The sequence below is a fragment of the Panicum virgatum genome, chromosome 1N, assembly GCF_016808335.1.
Source record: "Panicum virgatum strain AP13 chromosome 1N, P.virgatum_v5, whole genome shotgun sequence".
Taxonomy (NCBI): Eukaryota; Viridiplantae; Streptophyta; class Magnoliopsida; order Poales; family Poaceae; genus Panicum; species Panicum virgatum.
The window spans coordinates 57495434-57514718 of record NC_053145.1 but is presented as its reverse complement, the minus strand read 5'-3'; the positions used below and the strand labels follow the sequence as shown (position 1 = coordinate 57514718).

The 19285-nt window shown below is 49.3% G+C and overlaps 3 protein-coding genes across 3 annotated transcripts; 1 reads left to right on the top strand and 2 right to left on the bottom strand.

Annotated features, from left to right (window-relative positions):
* Nucleotides 1-3141: 3141 nt before the first annotated feature.
* On the top strand, nucleotides 3142-5472 carry LOC120656942 (9-cis-epoxycarotenoid dioxygenase NCED1, chloroplastic-like). The gene has a single exon (XM_039935184.1). The coding sequence runs from the start codon at nucleotides 3364-3366 to the stop codon at nucleotides 5272-5274; it is 1911 nt and encodes a 636-aa protein (XP_039791118.1). The 5' UTR covers nucleotides 3142-3363; the 3' UTR covers nucleotides 5275-5472.
* Nucleotides 5473-7016: 1544 nt separating this feature from the next.
* LOC120656939 (WAT1-related protein At5g45370-like) lies at nucleotides 7017-9855 on the bottom strand. Its single transcript, XM_039935181.1, has 6 exons — nucleotides 9551-9855; nucleotides 9345-9461; nucleotides 8973-9264; nucleotides 8241-8396; nucleotides 7781-7932; nucleotides 7017-7553 (listed from the first exon to the last, which is right to left on the bottom strand). Exons 1-6 carry the CDS (start codon nucleotides 9820-9822, stop codon nucleotides 7361-7363), a joined length of 1182 nt encoding a protein of 393 aa, XP_039791115.1. The 5' UTR covers nucleotides 9823-9855; the 3' UTR covers nucleotides 7017-7360.
* An 8659-nt stretch (nucleotides 9856-18514) lies between these two features.
* Nucleotides 18515-19036, bottom strand: LOC120654214. The gene is made up of 2 exons (XM_039931744.1): nucleotides 18821-19036; nucleotides 18515-18743 (listed from the first exon to the last, which is right to left on the bottom strand). Exons 1-2 carry the CDS (start codon nucleotides 19034-19036, stop codon nucleotides 18651-18653), a joined length of 309 nt encoding a protein of 102 aa, XP_039787678.1. The 3' UTR covers nucleotides 18515-18650.
* Between the last annotated feature and the right edge of the window lie 249 nt (nucleotides 19037-19285).

Genomic DNA, 19285 nt, shown 5'->3' with positions numbered 1-19285 from the left:
CTCCCGCGCCCGCGGCTCCTCCACCTACCCCCACCCGCTGCCGCCATATCCGTCGTCGCCCCTGCGCCCACCCTGACCCAACCAACCTCCTCCACCACCCAGCCGGCAGCGCCACAGCTGCCAGCCTCACCGGCTCCACGCCCGCCACCACCGCCGGGCTAGCCTGCCACCCCCAGCCTTCCTTCTAAGCAGTGGCGGAGCCAGGAATTTGCGGCTGGGTATGCCATGTTTCAAAGCAAATACACAATATAATGGACGATAAGTTATAATGATCATAACAAATCTATAATAGTAACCAAAATTTAAGTTCTAAACATGAATAATTAAATAATATTACAGAACAGTGGTCCGAGAGGGCCACCGGTCAGAGGAGGGCCTTGGACGTCGTTGTCTTGGCCGCCGGTGCCCGGTGGGCTGGTGGTAGGCACCTTCTATTCTTCGCAACTCGCGCTAGCAGGAGAGGACGCAAGCCATGGCCCATGTGGGCGAGGACATGAGGTCGCGAGGCCGTCAGGTCTCCGGTTGCCGATCACCAGAGTGGGGGAGCATCCGAGCAGAGAGCCACCGTCCCGTTGAGCACCGAGCACCGACTGGACGCGACTCGCATAGCAGGACACGAGCGGTACTCCACAGCGTTGAGATCACATGAGGGACGTAAGTTTCTGCATTTCTAGGCTTGGTTCGTGAGCTTTGGTGTATTGAGCCAATGAACCATATTTGACAGTATAAGAGCAACTTCAAAAGACTCTATATATTTCCTCTCATTCCTAGGAATAGAGATTTTGATGGAAAAATACCCTACAACAGTTTCTCTAAGTGGCTATCCAAATGTAGCCATCCCCTGTTCTGTATTTCTTGCTAACTAAAGATAGATAACGAAAATGGCTTTCTAGAGCGTACACAAGATATATAAAAGCTGTTGGAGAGTGAAAACATATAGAAAACCACTTTGATGTAGAAGGCTCTTCAAATGATAATTTAGATAGTGTGTTTTAGAAAGACTCTTGGAGATGCATCTATATATCTTTACTAGTATTTCCTTTCAAATCTTGGGTATGCCAAGGAATACAGGGGCATACCCCTAGCTCCGCCCATGCTTCTAAGTCCGGCAATAGAGATCCCCGAAGCTCAAATCCTAACCCCGAACACTAACCTCGGCAGAGATCGCGCTTCTAAAATCAGGACTCAAGAAATTCAAGTGTGGAGGGTGGAAGAAATGCTTGGGTGCCATTTAGGTTTCCCGTAATTCTTTCGTAGTAAATCGTAGCAGCAATATCTCCCGGCAGATTCTGCTTCTGCCTGCCGAAACATCCTCATCGCCGAGGCTGACTGACAGACTCCATCACTCCTCTATCGCTCACGGCTCACCAATAAAATCTCGGCCCGATCCGGAGCTCCACGTCCACCGCACGCAATGGCAACCGGTGGAGCTCGCACCATTTCCAATTTTTCATGTGATCACCTACCTGCAAACCAGCCTGTGATGGTAATAAGCCCGCAGGTTTATTTGTGAACAGGGCCGGCGGCATGAGGATTTTTGAGCCGAGCAAACGAGCGGCGCTCATGGCGCGCAGGTGATCCCGATCGCCCACGGCCCACCCACCAATACAGGTCGACAGATATTGTCGCATCGCCGTCGCCGCGGATGCTTTCTCATCGGCTCCATATGATGCCGCCGCCCTCGTCTCCCGCTGGCCGTGAAGATCTGGCGCCATTGCAGCTCCCTCCTGCCGATTTAATTTTCACCGCGGCCACCAATCGTCTTTTTTCACCGCGGCCACCAATTATCCGGAGATGCTTGCGAGTAAACGGCGACGCCGATCGGGTGGAGTGGACGCAAACGCAACGGCGATCGGTGCACGGGCGAGGATAGGTTATAGTTATCCGTTTTGTTCCTCCGCTGGCGCGTGAAGTTGACGGCATGGTGACCGCGACCGGCGGCAGCGACGCCGGCGACGTCGCCCGCCGCAGCCGCGCGCTCCACCCGTCGCGCGTCACCGCTGCACCTCTGGACTGTGGTTCTCCAGCGGTCCGGCCTCGCTGCACTGTGCGCTGCAATGCTCGTGTGGGAGCGAGTTGTTCGCGCCAGATATTACCGGCGCCGAGTTTGTTTGGTTGTGCCATGTGGGTTCCTCCTGCCTGGATTGCCGCTGCATGGATCACCGGATTCTTACCATAAATAATATACTGGTGGTGTTGCTTGCGCGCGTCCATCGGCGATGATTCCTACAGTACCAACAAAAATCTGAACGAACTGAAGGCTCCCTGATGCTGAGCTGATACTTCACACTTGCAGAGCAGGTGCTTCTGAATTACCTTCTAATTCTCTCACAGTCCAAGGACCAAGAGAGATCTCAGAGAAAGGAAACCATTTTTTTTTTTTTGAAGAACCAGGAAACCAATAATGGAAGGAACAGTATTGCGCTCGTGCTTCATGTTTGGTATCTGGCGAGAGAAGATACCATCCATGGAGGGGAACGGGAGGACGATGGAGACAAAACAGGGAGCATCAGAGGAGGGCGATGAGTGGTGGTTGTGGGGCATCAGACCGAGAGGGGGGCTACCGCGTTGGAGTGCAAGCAATCAAGGAGCCGACATCGACAGCGGGCCCCCTCGATCCACATCCAAATTGCAAAAAAAAAAATGGCATTTTGGGAAATGACATGGACGTAAAACTATTCTGCTATGGCTGATATGTGCATGAAATTCGCGGAGGTTCAGAATTCAGATGTGACCTTTTCCAGGATAACAATTCTGAAGTCTTTCACAAATTGAATAAAAAGAATGGAGCGCGCATAGTTTCTGAGCTGTTTATGACAAGAACAAAATTTACAAAGTTTTAATATAGATCCATCATAAACTGGGATACTGCGACAGATTATTTTCATCGAAGTTAAAAGGGAAATTTTGAATCTACCAAAAGTTACTGCATTTTTTTTGCGAACAAAAGTTACTGCAGGCATGTCACGTTAAGAATATTTTGTTTTCTTTTTCTTTTTGTTTCGTTACAGAATACATGCATGCCTACGAAAGTGATATACTGATATGCCCTCTTTAAAGATAAAATATACTCCAAATCTCCATGGCTTGTAAAAATATATTCTCTTTGCAGGGTCATTTTTTGTTTCAAGGATCAGCCACCAGTTCCAGGATTAGTATCTTCTTGGATCCTCAGGTCAGGTGCTAGGCCTATAAATAGTCACATTATATGCCAGTGGCAAAACCACTACTAGCTCGCAAATTTGGGAAAGCAGATCCCTGCTCTCTATAGTTAGACAGCAACCCAACCACCTACTAGGCCTAGGCTGTGATCCCAGCTTGCACACTTTGATCTGCAGATTGCAGAAATCTGCAGGGTGCAGGATGGAGAGAACACTGATCACCTCTAACCTCTCCATGGCTGCGCATCCTTCAAGATCGTCCGGGAGAGTTGGCTACATCTCCCCTGCTGCCTCTGCTGCTGCACAGAACTCCAGCTACAGGAAGAAGAAGAGCACCCCGTCGGCCGCCGCAACCGCCACCGTCGTCACCTCCCCTCCGGCCACTGACAATGCTCAGTCCACTGCTCCGAAGCAGACCGAGCAACAGGACAAGGGAGAGCGCGTGGCGGCCGAGACTAACACTTCAAGAATTAGCACTGCAAGTGCAAGAACAAGGGCGCCGAGCCAGGCCCGGGCTCAGCCCCGCCGCCGCCCTGCCCCGGCGGCCGCGTCCCTGCCGATGGCGTTCTGCAGCGCGCTGGAGGAGGCGATCAACACGTTCGTCGACCCGCCGGCGCTGCGGCCGTCGGTGGACCCGCGGAACGTGCTGTCGGCCAACTTCGCGCCCGTGGACGAGCTGCCACCCACGCCCTGCCCCGTCGTGCGCGGCGCCATCCCGCGCTGCCTCGCCGGAGGGGCCTACATCCGCAACGGGCCCAACCCGCAGCACCTCCCGCGCGGGCCGCACCACCTCTTCGACGGCGACGGCATGCTGCACTCGCTGCTCCTCCCGACGGCGGACTCGCCGTCGTCCGACCCCGTCCTGTGCTCGCGGTACGTGCAGACTTACAAGTACCTCGTGGAGCGCGACGCGGGCGCGCCCGTCATGCCGAGCGTCTTCTCCGGCTTCCACGGCTTGGGCGGGCTGGCGCGCGGCGCCGTCGTGGCGGCCAGGGTGCTCACGGGGCAGATGAACCCGGCCGAGGGCGTGGGGCTCGCCAACACCAGCCTCGTCTTCTTCGGCGGGCGCCTCTACGCGCTCGGCGAGTCCGACCTGCCGTACGCCGTGCGCGTCGACCCGACCACCGGCGAGGTGACCACGCACGGCCGGTGCGACTTCGGCGGCCGCCTCTTCATGGGCATGACCGCGCACCCCAAGAAAGATCCCGTCACTGGCGAGGTGTTCGCGTTCCGCTACGGTCCCGTGCCGCCGTTCGTCACCTACTTCCGGTTCGACCCGGCCGGGAACAAGGGCCCCGACGTGCCCATCTTCTCCGTGCAGCAGCCGACGTTCCTGCACGACTTCGCCGTCACCGAGCGGTACGCCATCTTCCCGGAGATCCAGATCATGATGCAGCCCATGGGCATGGTGGCCGGCGGCGCGCCCGTCGGGGCTGACTCCGGCAAGGTGCCCCGGATCGGCGTGCTCCCCAAGTACGCCACGGACGAGTCGGATATGCGCTGGTTCGAGGTGCCGGGCTTCAACATCATGCACACGCTCAACGCGTGGGAGGAGGCCGACGGCGAGGAGCTGGTGCTGGTGGCACCCAACATCCTGTCCGTGGAGCACGCGCTGGAGCGCATGGAGCTCGTGCACGCCTGCGTCGAGAAGGTGCGCGTCAACCTCCGCACCGGCGCCGTGTCGCGCACCCCGCTCTCGGCGGGGAACCTCGACTTCGGCGTCATCCACCCGGGCTACCTCGGCCGGCGTAACCGGTACGGGTACTTCGGCATCGGCGACCCCATGCCCAAGATCGGCGGCGTGGCCAAGCTGGACTTGGAGCGCGTCGGCACGGGCGACTGCACCGTGGCGCGGCGGGACTTCGGGGCCGGGTGCTTCGCCGGGGAGCCCTTCTTCGTCCCCGACGACGTGGAGGGGGACGGCAACGAGGACGACGGCTACGTGGTGTGCTACGTCCACAACGAGCGCACCGGCGAGAACCGGTTCGTGGTGATGGACGCGAGGTCGCCGCAGCTGGACATCGTCGCCGAGGTGGAGCTGCCCGCCCGCGTCCCCTACGGCTTCCACGGCCTCTTTGTCACGAAGGCCGAGCTCCAGGCGCAGCAGCAATGACAAAAGCATCATGCGAGCTCAGCAGGATTCCATGATAATACACACAAACTGGATACTGAATAGGTCATAGTAAGAACAAAACTCTAGGTCTCATATCGCAGTCGAGTGTACGAATTGTTGTATTGTAAATGGAGCAGAACCCATACAAGAGTTTCGTGATTTGAGTTGATATGGAAACACAAAGATTTTTACCAGTTTTACTGGAGTACAATGTTCATTGGATCCATCATGATATTGTCAACACTGCACCCATGAGTTGGGTGGGACCAAGGGCGGACTCAACCGACACAGCAACCGACAAACCCGACAACAACACAAATGATACTCCAGTAAAACGTGCCAAGAGCCCAAGACGGCAAAAAAAAAAAAGTAAAATGCACTGGGGTCCTTAAACTAGTTGACCTGTTCTGTTTAGGTCCATGAACTTCGAAAATGCATTTATAGGTCCACAATCTATTCAAGTGTGTCACTTGAGGTCCAAAACACATATGACCAGTGTTGACCGCCTACGTGGACCGCCACGTCCGATCCACGTGGCTGCTGGCCGCCACGCGTGCTCCGCCCTCCCCCTCTCTCTTTCTCTCTCCCTGTTCTCCCGCGCCGGCCCCAACTGCTACGCGTCGCGCCGGCCCCGCTCGCCTGCCCCGGCCGGTCGCCGCACCCTGGCCGCGAGCCTGCCATCTGCACGCTATCGGTCGACGTGGCGCCCCGCGTCGGCCTCCGTGCCCCGCGCCAATGCTCAGCTCGCTTGCCGCGCTCCGCCGCAGCCCTGCCACGCTCCGCCGCCACAGGGGAGGAGAAGCAGGGGAGGGAAGCACGTCCGCCGCGGCCGCTCTGCCTTGCCTCGCCACGGCCGCCCAGCCTCGCCAGCGGGGGATGCAGGGGACAGGGCGACGCAGCTCGGCGATGGAGGGAGCAGGGGAAGCCGGCGGTGAGAAGGCAGCGGGCGTCGGCGACCTCCAGGGGCGCCCGCGAGGAGGAGGGCCGCGCCGCCGCGCGCAGGCAGGCCGCGCCACATGCAGGGGAGGGAGGAGGGGCAGCCACAGCCGCAGATCCACGAGGACCCGTGGCCGCCGCGAGGACCCGCTGGGCAGGGGAGGGCCGGGTGGCAGGGGCGGCTCCGCCGCCTGGGGGCAGGGGCCAGCGCCGGCCCGCACGCGGCGCCACTGCCGCCGTCGACGAGAGGAGCCGTGGCCGAACTCGAGGGGGGCCGCCGCCTGCGAGGACGAGGATGTCGGAGCTCCCTCCGCCGCCAGCCACGCCTCGCCGGGGCTCCGGCCCCTCCGCCGCGGCTCACTTCGCCAGGGCTCCGGTCCCTCCGCTGCGGCTCGCCTCGCCGGCGGCGCAGGGGGGGAGAGAGGGGGGCAGCGCCGGCTAGAAATGGGAGGCGGAGACGCGGTGCAGGGGGAGAACGGGGAGAGAGAGAAAGATAGAGAGAGAAAGAGAGAGGGGGAGGGCGGAGCACGTGTGGCGGCCAGCAGCCACGTGGATGGACGTGGCGGTCCACGTAGGCGGTCAACACTGGTCATATGTGTTTTTGACCTCAAGTGACACACTTAAATAGATTGTGGACCTATAAATGCATTTTCGAAGTTCATGGACCTAAACAGAACAGGTCAACTAGTTTAAGGACCCCCAGTGTATTTTACTCAAAAAAAACCATTTCCATAACTGAGCTTAGCGCGAGACATGGCTCAAATTGCGGACGATGTGATCAGACGAACTGCAGGCACTTGCAGACATACAGTGTGATTGATCTGCTCTTTGCATATATGTCGAGGGTATAGCTACAAATGCTATGTGTGTGTAGAGATTAACAGGATCATCCATTCAACATCAGCAGAGTTAAAGTCTCACGAAACCATTGAACATAAACCTAACCTGTTATATCTCACTTCTCATCTCTTGTGACTAACCTAACTGCTCCAGGAAGGGCAGACTACAATGTTACAAGATACTCTAACTGTCATCAAAGATTATTTTCTGCAGTATTTCACAATTTTTTTGTGTACTTTCTGTACCCAGAGTTTCAGTAAGACAGGGTACCTAAGAGAAGTTAGATAGATCAAGCTCGACCTTGAGATTCTCAAGATTCATGTGGCACATGCCATAGCCTAGAAAGAGAGATAGAGGTAACATTCTTCGTAACATGAGAAGGAGCGTCGAGCGACTCTGATGCACATTTTACATAAGATACTCCAATGCCGCTCAACTTTTCTCTGTGCCGTGCCCATGTCACAAGGTATAAACCAGAGATGATTAGAAGCCCTCCAATAATACTGCAAACAAACAGTGCAGATCGTACATCAGAATTCAACTCAAAAGAAATGAGAAATATGAAGTGCTAGTACAGTTCAGTGATGTGAAGTGAGTAGGACAACAGTGTGCAAGAAAATCATGGTACTACATACGCTGACACTCTGGAACAGTATTCTTCACACAGAAAAGAAAGGAAAGGTAAGGTAAAGTACGGAAAAAGTACAGCAAGTGATAACGTCAGTATTACCTTCCAAGGTAAATTGGGCTTCCCAGAAAAATCAAAGACAATATAGCAGAGACCACTGGCTGAAGAGGGTTATAAAGTGCCACCATAGCAGGGCCCAGAATTTTGTTGGACCATGTCAATAGAACATAATTAAGAGCAGATGCCATGACTCCCTGGAATAAGGGAAGAAATGTGGAGTTTGAGTAGCAGTGTTGGAAACTTGGAATGCATCAACTACTTAATTTATGGCCTACATAGACTAATCCAAACTGCAATCGGAGTCTCCTCCATAAAAAGAAACAGCATGGATGCAGAATTTCAAATTCTCTGTTGCATACACAGGCTATTTCACTGCATCAGTACCAAGTACTAACTTATAAGTCATCACATGAATATGATAGCTTATCTATGTAATGGTGTAAGTGACATGCAAAATGACACAGCAGGAACATACAACGACATTAAATAATTGAAGGCTTACAGCATATACAACAGCAGCAAACTCAGATTGAGTCAAACTCCAATCGCCTTTATCATTTGTTGCAAAAACTCCTGAGATGACCATGAAAACAGCTCCAAAAAAGTACGAGTATGCAGTCAGGGACAGACTTGAAGGATACTTTACCAAAATTGGAGCCTGAAATGTCAACACATGAATGCGATAAGGATAATAAACAAGAGAGTTTTCTATGAAACGAATCTAAATGTACTCAAAAAGATAATGGCAAGATACAAAAGGCGATTGCCAAATGCAAGTATGTGGCTTAATCCAAGAATGTCAGATAGATTATATCCTTATGTAAAGACTAGTTCGAATCTCTACAGCAAGGTATAATTTTAACGCCCATGACAATCATTTATAGCTGTTATCTAAATCTCAGACCAAATTCAATATTGAACGATATAAAATGATCAGGCTATACAGCATGTAGGGTGTGCAGTGAATCTCTGAACCAGTGCATACTGCAAGAGTGTCGGAAGCAGGGAAAGCTACCATCAAGGCATCAAGCTATTAAGACTAAACGTATATTGAACTATAATGCTCTTAGTAGACTTGATGCCATATAATTCTTCCTCTTCAATTACTGATATAACTCCGAGGCATGCAGAACTAGCACTACACCTACGTTCAATTGGAAATTAAAGATTTAAAGTACCAAGCATCTCAATTGTTAGAACGCAAGTATCTCAGCAGCCTGAAAATCACTAATACCTGCAAAGCAAGATAAGTAGCCATACAGAGACAGTTCCCTATCAGGCACAAAACTCCAGTGTGCCATTTTTCCAGCCCAAATGCCATGAACACAGATGCTAGCGATCCCGCAGGCTCAGGCTGCAACAATTCAGCTAGGACACCATGACTATGAACATCAAGCTCAAGCTCGCTGCTACCGAACACAGCTGGGCCTCTATACAGCACCATGAGAAGCGCGCCCAGCACACAGACGATTGTGCCGCCGATCTTGGCTCGGCCCTCATTCGAGATCAAGCTCACCGTTTCAGTCCTGAAACACGACGGATGTTTTAAATTCAATAGCAAGTAGGACTTCAAATTTGTGTGGAGTGTCGCTGCTGAGAGACCAACCCCATGATGAGGGCCAAGATGAAGGTGAAGACGGGAATGGACGGCTGAATGGCGGCGGCGTAGGTGGGGTTGGTGTAGCTGAGGCCAAGCAAGAACAGCAGCTGGTTGCCAAAGACGCTGAAGACCAAACACAGGAGGCAAAGCAGTCAGCATTGCGGATTAGTCCCCATTTGCTGTCTCCGGCATTCAGTTAGTTGGGGGCTTACCCAGTGAGCCCGAGAAGGAAGAAGGAGCCGACGAGGCGCCAGGTGAGAGGCGGCGGCCGCGCCTGCGCGGGCGAGCCGCGGTGTTGGAAGAAGGCGAGCGGCGCGAGGACGGAGAGCGCGAGGAGGTCCCGGAAGACGCAGAAGACGACGCGGTTGACCCCGACGTTGAGCGCCTGCTTGGCGATGACGTGGTACCCGGCATAGACGAGCTGCACGCCCACCATGATGGCGTGCGCTCGCCTCCCCTCGCCGTCCCGCTCCCGCGCCGCCATCCCCCGCCGATTCCGATCTCCCCCCGCCTCCGGTGGGCGGCCGCCGTCCCAAATTTCTCTTCTTTTCTAGTGTGTGGGTGTGCCTGGCTCCTGTTGGGCCTTTTTAGTTGGTCCAGTGGGCTAAGAATATATCGGAGCGGACCGTTGACTTTCTAAATTTTCGGGCTGACGCCTGTCCGTTGGGCCGTGCTACTGTGTGGGCTGGCGTATGCTTTCGGCGGTTTTTTTGTTTTTTTATTTTTTATTTTCGTTTTTTATAAAAAATATATTTTCATTTTCAAAATTTATAGGAATATACCCCGGCCGCCCCGCTACCGGGCGGCCGGGACCTGGTCGCCCAGCTGCGGAGCGGCAGGGGCTTTTCTACAAAAATTTTCGCGAAGAATTTGCGCTGAAGCCCCTGGAGAACCGGTCGCCCGACAGCGGGGCGGCCGGCCCCCCAGGCCGCCCGGCAGCGGGGCGACCGCCTCCCCCGGCCCAATTCGTCACAGTCTGAACGGTTAGGAAATAGATCTTTCGATTCACATTGAATATCTCGTGAAGCCATTTGCGTATGGAACCAAAACTTCTCTCTAAGGGTTTATCTATTCCGCACTATCTGCGTTCAAAAGCTGATAGATCTACTCCATACGCATCATGAGAAATATAGTAGTCACCATAATGAACTTGAAAACGAAGCTTGCTCGACATATCTGGCCACACAATAATGATATTAAACTTATTGCTAATCTACTGTGTCAATAAAAATAATTATAACATAAATTGTTTGTAAAGCGTAGAAGAATTTTGGTTACCTGCAGTCGCCGGCTTAAAAATCCGGCAGGGCTTCGCCTCTCTCCCTCCCTCCATCTCTTTTCTTTTTTCTGTAATTTTAGTGATGCAAATGAGGGGTGGCGGACCAGCCAACCCTTATATATAACTTGTGGGAGCTGGTCGCCCCGCTGCCGGGCCGGCTCGAAAACTTTTATAGAAAAGCCCCGGGGCGACCAGGTGCCGGCCGCCCGGCAGCAGGGCGGTCGGGGTATATTTCTGTAAATTTTGAGAACGAAAATATATTTTTGTAAAAAACGAAATTAAAAAATAATTAAAAAAACCGCTATGCTTTCGCACGGACATTTTTTATACTTAGTGTGGGCCGGGTCGATAATCTTTCATTGACCATCTCATTGACTTCTAATTTTTTTTGTGAGAAAACTTGCAGCATTTCTGCGTCTACTTCAACGAATTTTTGTGTAACACATAACGCCTCATTTAAATTAGTAACTAGAACTTGAAAAAAAGATAATGTAAAACAATCAGATCATGGCTGTCATTCCTGACAAGTGTCCTGCTTACATATAGAAGGATATCCCTCAAAGTAATCTGTCTCTCATTTTGTAATTGCCAATAATCCGTCCAAGAATTCCTTGTATGCATAGGCATAGCACACATGTTCGTAATTTGAAAATTTGGAAATACTACACAAAATTTCCTATGTGGTAAGAATTTAACAGATACATGCTATTGCTTTCTCTTAGCCGTTGGAACTGACTATCAACAAGACAACAACCACTATTGTCGGTCTCAGAAAAAACAATGGACATAAACCTAAGCTTGTCAGGTCTCTTGCAACGGAAGACAGACAACATCATTTGTAATGCATATTTCTGTATCTATTATCGGTAACAGGGATACCAACCAGAAAGGAAGAAGATGCAGGATAGATTCAGACCAGAGACCACCAATTTCTCAAGATGGTACATTCCAAGGTCTAGAAAGAGATGTAAAGGACTCGGAAAGTGAGGGACCGAAAAAGCGACCAGAGGGGGTGAATGGGAGCTGATTAAAAACTTTCACAAGCGAAAGTTCGGCCTATGATCCCAAGTGCGCACCCAACCCTGGATTCCTAGGTGAAGTGTGGAATAGCTATAGAAGAGCTACACCAACACAAAACAACCCTAGGAACAAACGAGAATAAACGCGGAAGCAAACGTGAAGAACAACACAAAATTCAGCACGGTATATATCACCGGTTGATCCGACGTACATAGACTTGAGTACGTCGATTTAACCGATGATACAGAGCCTGCAGGACGAGAAAAATAAGCACCGGTTGATCCGACGTATAGGTTTGAACAGCGTCGGTTCAACCGGTGTAGTAACACCGGATGATCCGACAAAATCTAAACCAACGTCGGTGCAGTTGTCCAGAGAGACACACAACGAACTCAGAGAGCACCGGTTGATCCGACGAAATCAAACCTCATCGCCGGTGCAGTTGTCGAGAGAGACCACAAAACGACACAACAAGCACCGGTTGATCCGACGATCAAAAGACAGAAGCTCAATGCACCGGTGTATGCAAAAACATTAGCACCGGTAGATCCGACGCAGTGAAAAGCGAAGATTCAAGAAATCAACCGGTGCACACGCAAGAAACCCTGTACGCTGAGAAAACCCTGATCACCGGTTGATCATTGGCGAACGCCGGTTCAACCGGTGATAAGGAAAAATTCTGCCCGAGAAAAACTACTCGATTTTCAGTTTGAGAAATCGATGATCGGATGATCAAATGAGGTCCGAAACCCACCAAATTTTGCAGGCACGATCACAAAGACCTTGTGAACATGTCCACCGAAGGAATTGAAGAATCACTCCATGAGAAAGGAGGAATCGAAGAAATACCAAGCAAGAACGAGGGTTTCTCAAGAACGCGAAAATCTCTAATTGAAGGGGCTCGTGATTCCGGGGATTTTAGCACTAGGCTAATGGATTAGAAGCACCCCAAGGAGTCACAAAATCATCTAGAAACCGCCCTCAATCTCATGCACAAAGAACAAAACGTGGAGAACCAAAATTCATTTCATGGAGGCCACAAAGTATGAAATTGATGCAAATTCAAAAGCCCGGAGGGCACAAGGAGGTTAGGGTCTCCTTTCCCGAGCAATTTCAATACAAAGTCTCAAAAATCCATGGCTAAAACCTCAATCCCTAGAGAGGAGAAGGGAGGAGGAAGGAAGAGAGGGAGGGGCGCCTGGGTGAGGGGTGCTGCGGTCTGGGCGCCAGGCAAAAGGAGAGCCATAGAAAGAGGAGAGGGGTGAGGGGATATTTATGGTGCCCACACAGGGGTCCAAAATACCCTTAGACTTAAACTAGAGACTAAAACGCCCGTAGGGGCTAAACCGGAAATATCTACATGATCTCATCCGACGGCCGAGGTTCTTTCTTCGAATCGAAGTCTTCTCCACGAAGCCGCCACGTAGATGAAGATCCGGTCCGCGGTTTTGGAGGGTCCGCGAAACCCGGATAGGTGGCCGGTTTTGAAAAAACCGCCAAAACTCCACGCGCGGGAAGATTCCCGCCTCCACGCCGTGGCCCTGGACGCCGTTCCCGCCTCGGCCTCCTGACGGCCCTAGACGCCGCCCGACGCCCGTCACCTCCTCGCCCGCAACGAGGCCCTAGACGCCGTCGACGCCCGTTCCTCCCCCAGTCCCGAGACCGACGCCCGTGCCTCCACGACTTGGCGTCTTCAACTGCCGTCCGCCAGCTTGGTTTTGTGGCGCGAACCAAGAAACCCGCCTTCCGTCGGCGCTTGCGCCCTCGATTCAGGAGTGGATGCCACAGCTGCCGCCCGGCCCAAGCTCCGGTCCCGGCTGCCCTTCACCGCTGTCCACCGCACGGTCCATCGGCCACAACACCTCCACGGCAGCTCTCCGTCGACACTCGACGCCCGTGTACCTGCAACCAAAGACCAAGCACACGATCACACTGCACGGTTGACAATTCACTCATCACAACCAGAAGTGAGTACTCCACATTCCTCAGAAAGTTTCCGCTCCTTGCAGCTTGACAATCACTGTCACGTGGCTCCAATGTGCATTTTGTATAAGATGGCCCAGTGCCAGTTCGGTTTTCTCTATGTCGGGCCGAGGTGACAAGGTATAAACCAGAGATGATAAGGAACCCGCCAATAATACTGAAAACAGACGTGGCGGATTATATACTTTTCAGAATTCAGAGACTTAACACAATAACTGCTAGAGAACATATATATAAATTAATAAGTAGCGGTATAACTAGCAAACTTATCCACACCTTCCCAAATCCCAACTAGCAAACTGCATTCAGAGACGTGGCGCATTTTTTCCCCTGAATGCATGCATGTAATGATGTAAGAATGTCGGCATGCATGCCAACTGCGGAAATACGAGAAAATAGTAAACACACATGGTAACAGTAAATTTAATGCAGATCTTAGAGCATATACAACAGCAGCGAACTCCGATTGGGTCAAAGACCAGTCATCTTTATCATTTGTTGCAAGAGCTCCAGAAATGAGCATCAGGATAGCTCCAAAAAAGTATGAGTATTCTGTCAGTGACAAACTCGAGGGACACTTCACCAAAATCGGGGCCTGAAATAGCATTAGAATGAAAGTGAATAGGGTAGTTATAAAAGATAAGGAAACATTCTGCAGAAGGAATTCTAGCACGTTTACATATTAGCGTAGGTTTCAGTACACTGAAAGGCAACATTTTAAAATTGAATTCAGACATAATAATTCAGAATTTCAGATACTACATTATAAAGTCCTGAGAGACTATAGGCTATATGCCTGAATGGGTAGTGGAGGTTGTTTTTTTGGATCTAGTAGATCCTTAGCATTTAGTTCAGATTTGGACTAAATCCTAAAAATACCAAGGTAGATGCCTCTCATCCAAACAGGGGATAGAATGTTGATCGAACCAAAAAGTTGCCAGCGTCACTTATAGTCATTCTCTCAAGTTATTGAAATAACTTACAAGCTTTGCGCGCTTCCAAGGGTATCTATCGCCTTTTTTCATTATACAAGCAAGCGAGTGTATCAATCGAAATAAACCACCACAAAAGTGCATAAGAAAGCCGAGCCCATAAGAAAGCCCAGCCTCATTTCTGCTGTACAATCTAACTCATGAGTCAAATGAATGAAATATGAAAATCAGGTGGGGAAAACCCCCCCCCCCCCCCCCCCGTTTGGCTGTCAAAAAAAAACAGTGGAGTGCCATGCTTTTGACAGAGTATGCATGGCATATTGCCATGCGAGCTGTAACAAGTTGGGTCGTGTGTACTGTACGTGCGAGTGCCGCTGACGAGACTGACTGCCTGCACTGGATTTTATGGTAAATATTAGAAATTACACGTGTAACTGATAGTCAAACCATCACACATGATGGAATAATTTTTTCCAGTTCTTAAACATTTTTTTTGTTGTCGCTAGAACAATTATTTCACATTCGAAAAAATATTCCAAAATATCCTTTTAATATTTACTGTAAAGTGATATATCAGGCCAAACTGACTTCTTACTTCCCATGCACCAAGAAGAAGAAGCCTACCGTACCATCCATACCGTGAGCCCGAACAGCCTACCGTACTGGATTTTGTGGGCCGGATTTCAACCCGAGGCCCACAATACTAAAGAAATCATAGCGGCCGGGATTGGGGCTCTGCAGGTATTGCCTTGTGATTCTATATATGGACCTTCTCGATTGGGCCTGGGCTGTCCCTGAACGTGACCGGGTCGCATTTCATTCAGTGTGCCACCCACAAAAAATAAACCTGATTTTTTTTTCTTTTAAAAAAATGAACTTCCCCTAGTTCGATCTAGGTTGACTTTCTAGATAAATTTTAGTCATATCATACATAGTACCGCAACAGTAGTTAAAACTGAGGGTCCGTACTTTTATAAACAAATAATTGAGCTGACTCAGCCCGGCAGTGTGTATCGTGGGGTTTTATGAAGCAGATGGAAGCACATGGATCATAGTTGCCACCTGTCCTGCTTCCCGTCAAACTAACAGTATCCCATTGAATGAACACTCCCGAATTTTGAAGTCAAAATGCCCGTCAATTATTCATAATAATCAATTATTCTTCTTATAAACAATTATTTTCTCGCTTAAAAAAGTCTGCATTATTAGCATATGCCATGTTCTAACAGGACAGACCTCTTCTGAGAACAGTGTACAAAGGGTCCGGCCAGAAAAAAGGAACAGTGGGGCAGTTGACTGATATCATATATGTGTATCATATTTATATAAGTTGACAATAAGGAGTACGTACTTATCGTAGGCAAGAACGCTGGTTCAAGATTTAACATTTTTCTAAGAAGAGATTCATTGTACTATAGCCATGGCTTTCTGAATTTCTCAAAGGCCATCATTTTCAGAGCCAAGGGAAAAAGGCGCGCCTTGGCATTCATCACCCAGCAGGCTGCCACGGTTGCGCCACTGGGGTTGACCCAGCGAGCTGCATTAAATCAATCATCACAAAACTCCAGCAAAAAGAAAATGAAGTTCAGATCAGGAAAAAAGGGTTAGACTTTTGACTTGATGGATGCCTGCATAAAAGATCAATATAAAAACATGTGGAAATAAATCTCGTCTCACTGTCACGGAAAGCAAAGCACTTGCCGGACTGCTCCAGAAGTCCCCCATGCATGCATGCATGCATGCATGAGAACCCATTGACATTTATTTTTCTAAGATCAATATACGACGTAAGAGCATCTCCAGCAATTAATCAGGAATAGTACATCTCTAATAAGCTACCCCAATACTAGTTTCAGAATTAGGGAAAAAATATTTTTATAGTTATCCAATAACTCATCTCTAATAATTCCTTCTTTTCTACTCCCTCTGTCCCTTATTAATAGTCGCTTTTTGTTTTCGTGCCACAAATTTGACCAAATTTATATAAAATATGTGTAACATTTGTATCTCAAAATAAATTTATTAAAAAACTAGATGAAAAAATATATCTAATGATATCAATTATGTATCATAAATATTAATATTTTTTATATAAAATTAATCAAAGTTATTTCTCGAGAAGCGAGAATGGCAATTATTTAGGGACGGGAGGAGTATCTCTCTCCATACTTGTACATAAACACTCTGAATCATTCATTTCATATTCAAGTAATTCAAAACATCATATCAACTATCGCTCATAATTCATCAACCTTTTAAAAACCATAATAGTGATATGTTTTAGGTGATCTGCTAGAGATGCTCTAAGTACAACTCAACACATATTTTTTTTAAAGAAAAGGAAGCCATAATAATGAACAAATTTTGTAGTTCATATATATATACTCCCTCCGTTCTTTTTTATATGACACTGTTGATTTTTTTTCTTCAATTTTGACCAACATTATTTAATTAATCAGTTAGTTAAATAAAATGAAATGAGTACCTTTACGTCTATTATCAAGAGTCTCTTGAATCTAACTTGAAGATTTGGCTATTTGCATAAATATTTATAGAAAAGACAAATAGTCAAACGAAGAAAAAAAAGTCAATGGTGTCATATATTTAAAAAACAGAGGGAGTAGATGTAATCCTCCCTGAATGAAAACCAAACGTGGGTATGTATAGATTATAACTATTTTATGCAGACAATAAAGCCAACCAACATATATATCTATGCAAATATAATACACTTGTATTATCCATGACGGGAGGATGGATGATGGGTAGTACATGCATGCATCTGAAGAACTCGATCTAGCTGGTAGATCGAATGGAATTAAATATGGTCAGAGAATTGCATTCGAGAGGCCACGTTAATTGCACGCAGCCGGCAATCATACAGAGAAACGAGAACTCATCAACTGGTTTCGTCAGAAACATTGAAACAAGAACTCCGCAAGAAACTATTTTGGGGGTCAACACATTGTTTACATATATAGATGATGTGTCCTCGATGGAGACCTGACCTCTTGCGCGTTGACTGACCTGCCCCTCGAATTTTGCATTTTTTTTAAGTGAGCTTTGCATTGTCAATGCCACTAAAATCAACTACGACTACTCTATGACACGACAAAATACCATGTCATCTGATTGCATAAACAATTCATATTAAACTAGAGAGGGGATGTTCTCTCTTAGTATCACACATCACTCTTCCAAGCAGGGAAATCCCAAAGAAAGCGTGCTATATCTCAATAACCTAGTTAAGTAAGCCCATAGAAAGTTCACTACCAGATTCAGTGGCTTTGCCGAGTGCCGGTTACACTCGGCAAAGGCCAGTTTGCACTCGGCAAACTCTTTGCCGAGTGTAACACTTGGCAAACACCACTCGGCAAAGCCTCCCACGGCACAGTGGTCTTTGCCGAGTGTCGGATTTCGGGCACTCGGCAAAGACTTTGCCGAGAGCCTTGGCACTCGGCATAGGAGCCACGTGGCGCGACCCTGGACGGCATCTTTGCCGAGTGCCTAACGGCAGGCACTCGGCAAAACGGACGCCCAGGGTCCCGCCACGTGGTCGCTTTGCCGAGTGCTGGGTCTGGCACTCGGCAAACTTTCAAATTTTTGCCGAGTGTCTAACGGCAGGCACTCGGCAAAACGGCCGCCCAAGGTCCCGCCACGTGGTCGCTTTGCCGAGTGCTGGGTCCTGGCACTCGGCAAACTTTCAAATATTTGCCGAGTGCCAGGACTTTAGCACTCGGCAAAGTGGATGTTCTGCTGACATGTGAATGCCACTTTGCCGAGTGTTTTTGCATAAGCACTCGGCAAAGTTGACACATTTTTTTTCTTTTTTTCTCTGTTTTTCAATATAAATACAACAACAATATATATAAATGCAGCGACATTACAGGCAGTTATAACAATAAATATATAATTGACAAATAAGAGAATAGCATCGATACAAATAACGAGTTCATCACATATATCACAAGTCCGATAGACAATACATCACATAGAACGAGTCCATCACATATATAAAGTCCAATACATAAAATATGTCCACAAGCTAAGAGTCCATCGACGCGCCAAGTCCACTAGTGTACAAGCTACGAGTAGGTGTCACTCACGGTCAGGTGGGGGGCAAGATTGCCACGGAGCCGCCGGCGAGTTCTGGTCCGGAGGAGGGTCGTTCGATGCGTTCCACGACTGATTCTGTAAATAGAAACACATAATTTGAGTAAGAATAACAAAGATATAATAATTAATATCTACAAACAAAGCATACTCACGGGAGTGTCAGAAGGTCCTGCAGGAAAGTAAGGCTGAGCTGGTAAGGCGAAGGGAGGAGGCGGTGTCGCATAGTTCATCGACGCGCCAAGTCCTTGCATCCAGGTGACCATGCTGTGCAACATAACCGACTGCTCCTCCCTCAGTTTCCGCTCCTGCTCCAGCTTGGCCTCGATCTCCATTCGGCACCTCCTCTCCTCCTCAAACTTAGCCTCCATCTCGACCTACAAGATTTAAACCTCCATGTTACAATACGAAGCAAAGTTTCATTTTAATCATAGAACGGCAACTAAATCTAAACTAACCTATCTCTGGTGCACGCTGGCCACTGAAGTCTCAGGCCATGGGCGTATGGGCGGGGTCGAGTCGGTGGTACTTGCCCTAAGCTGCGAGAGCCTGGGCCCTTGGTGACTCGGCTGGGGAGGCGTTGGCGGCGGCGGGGAGGGGGCGGCGCGGCGCGGCGGGGA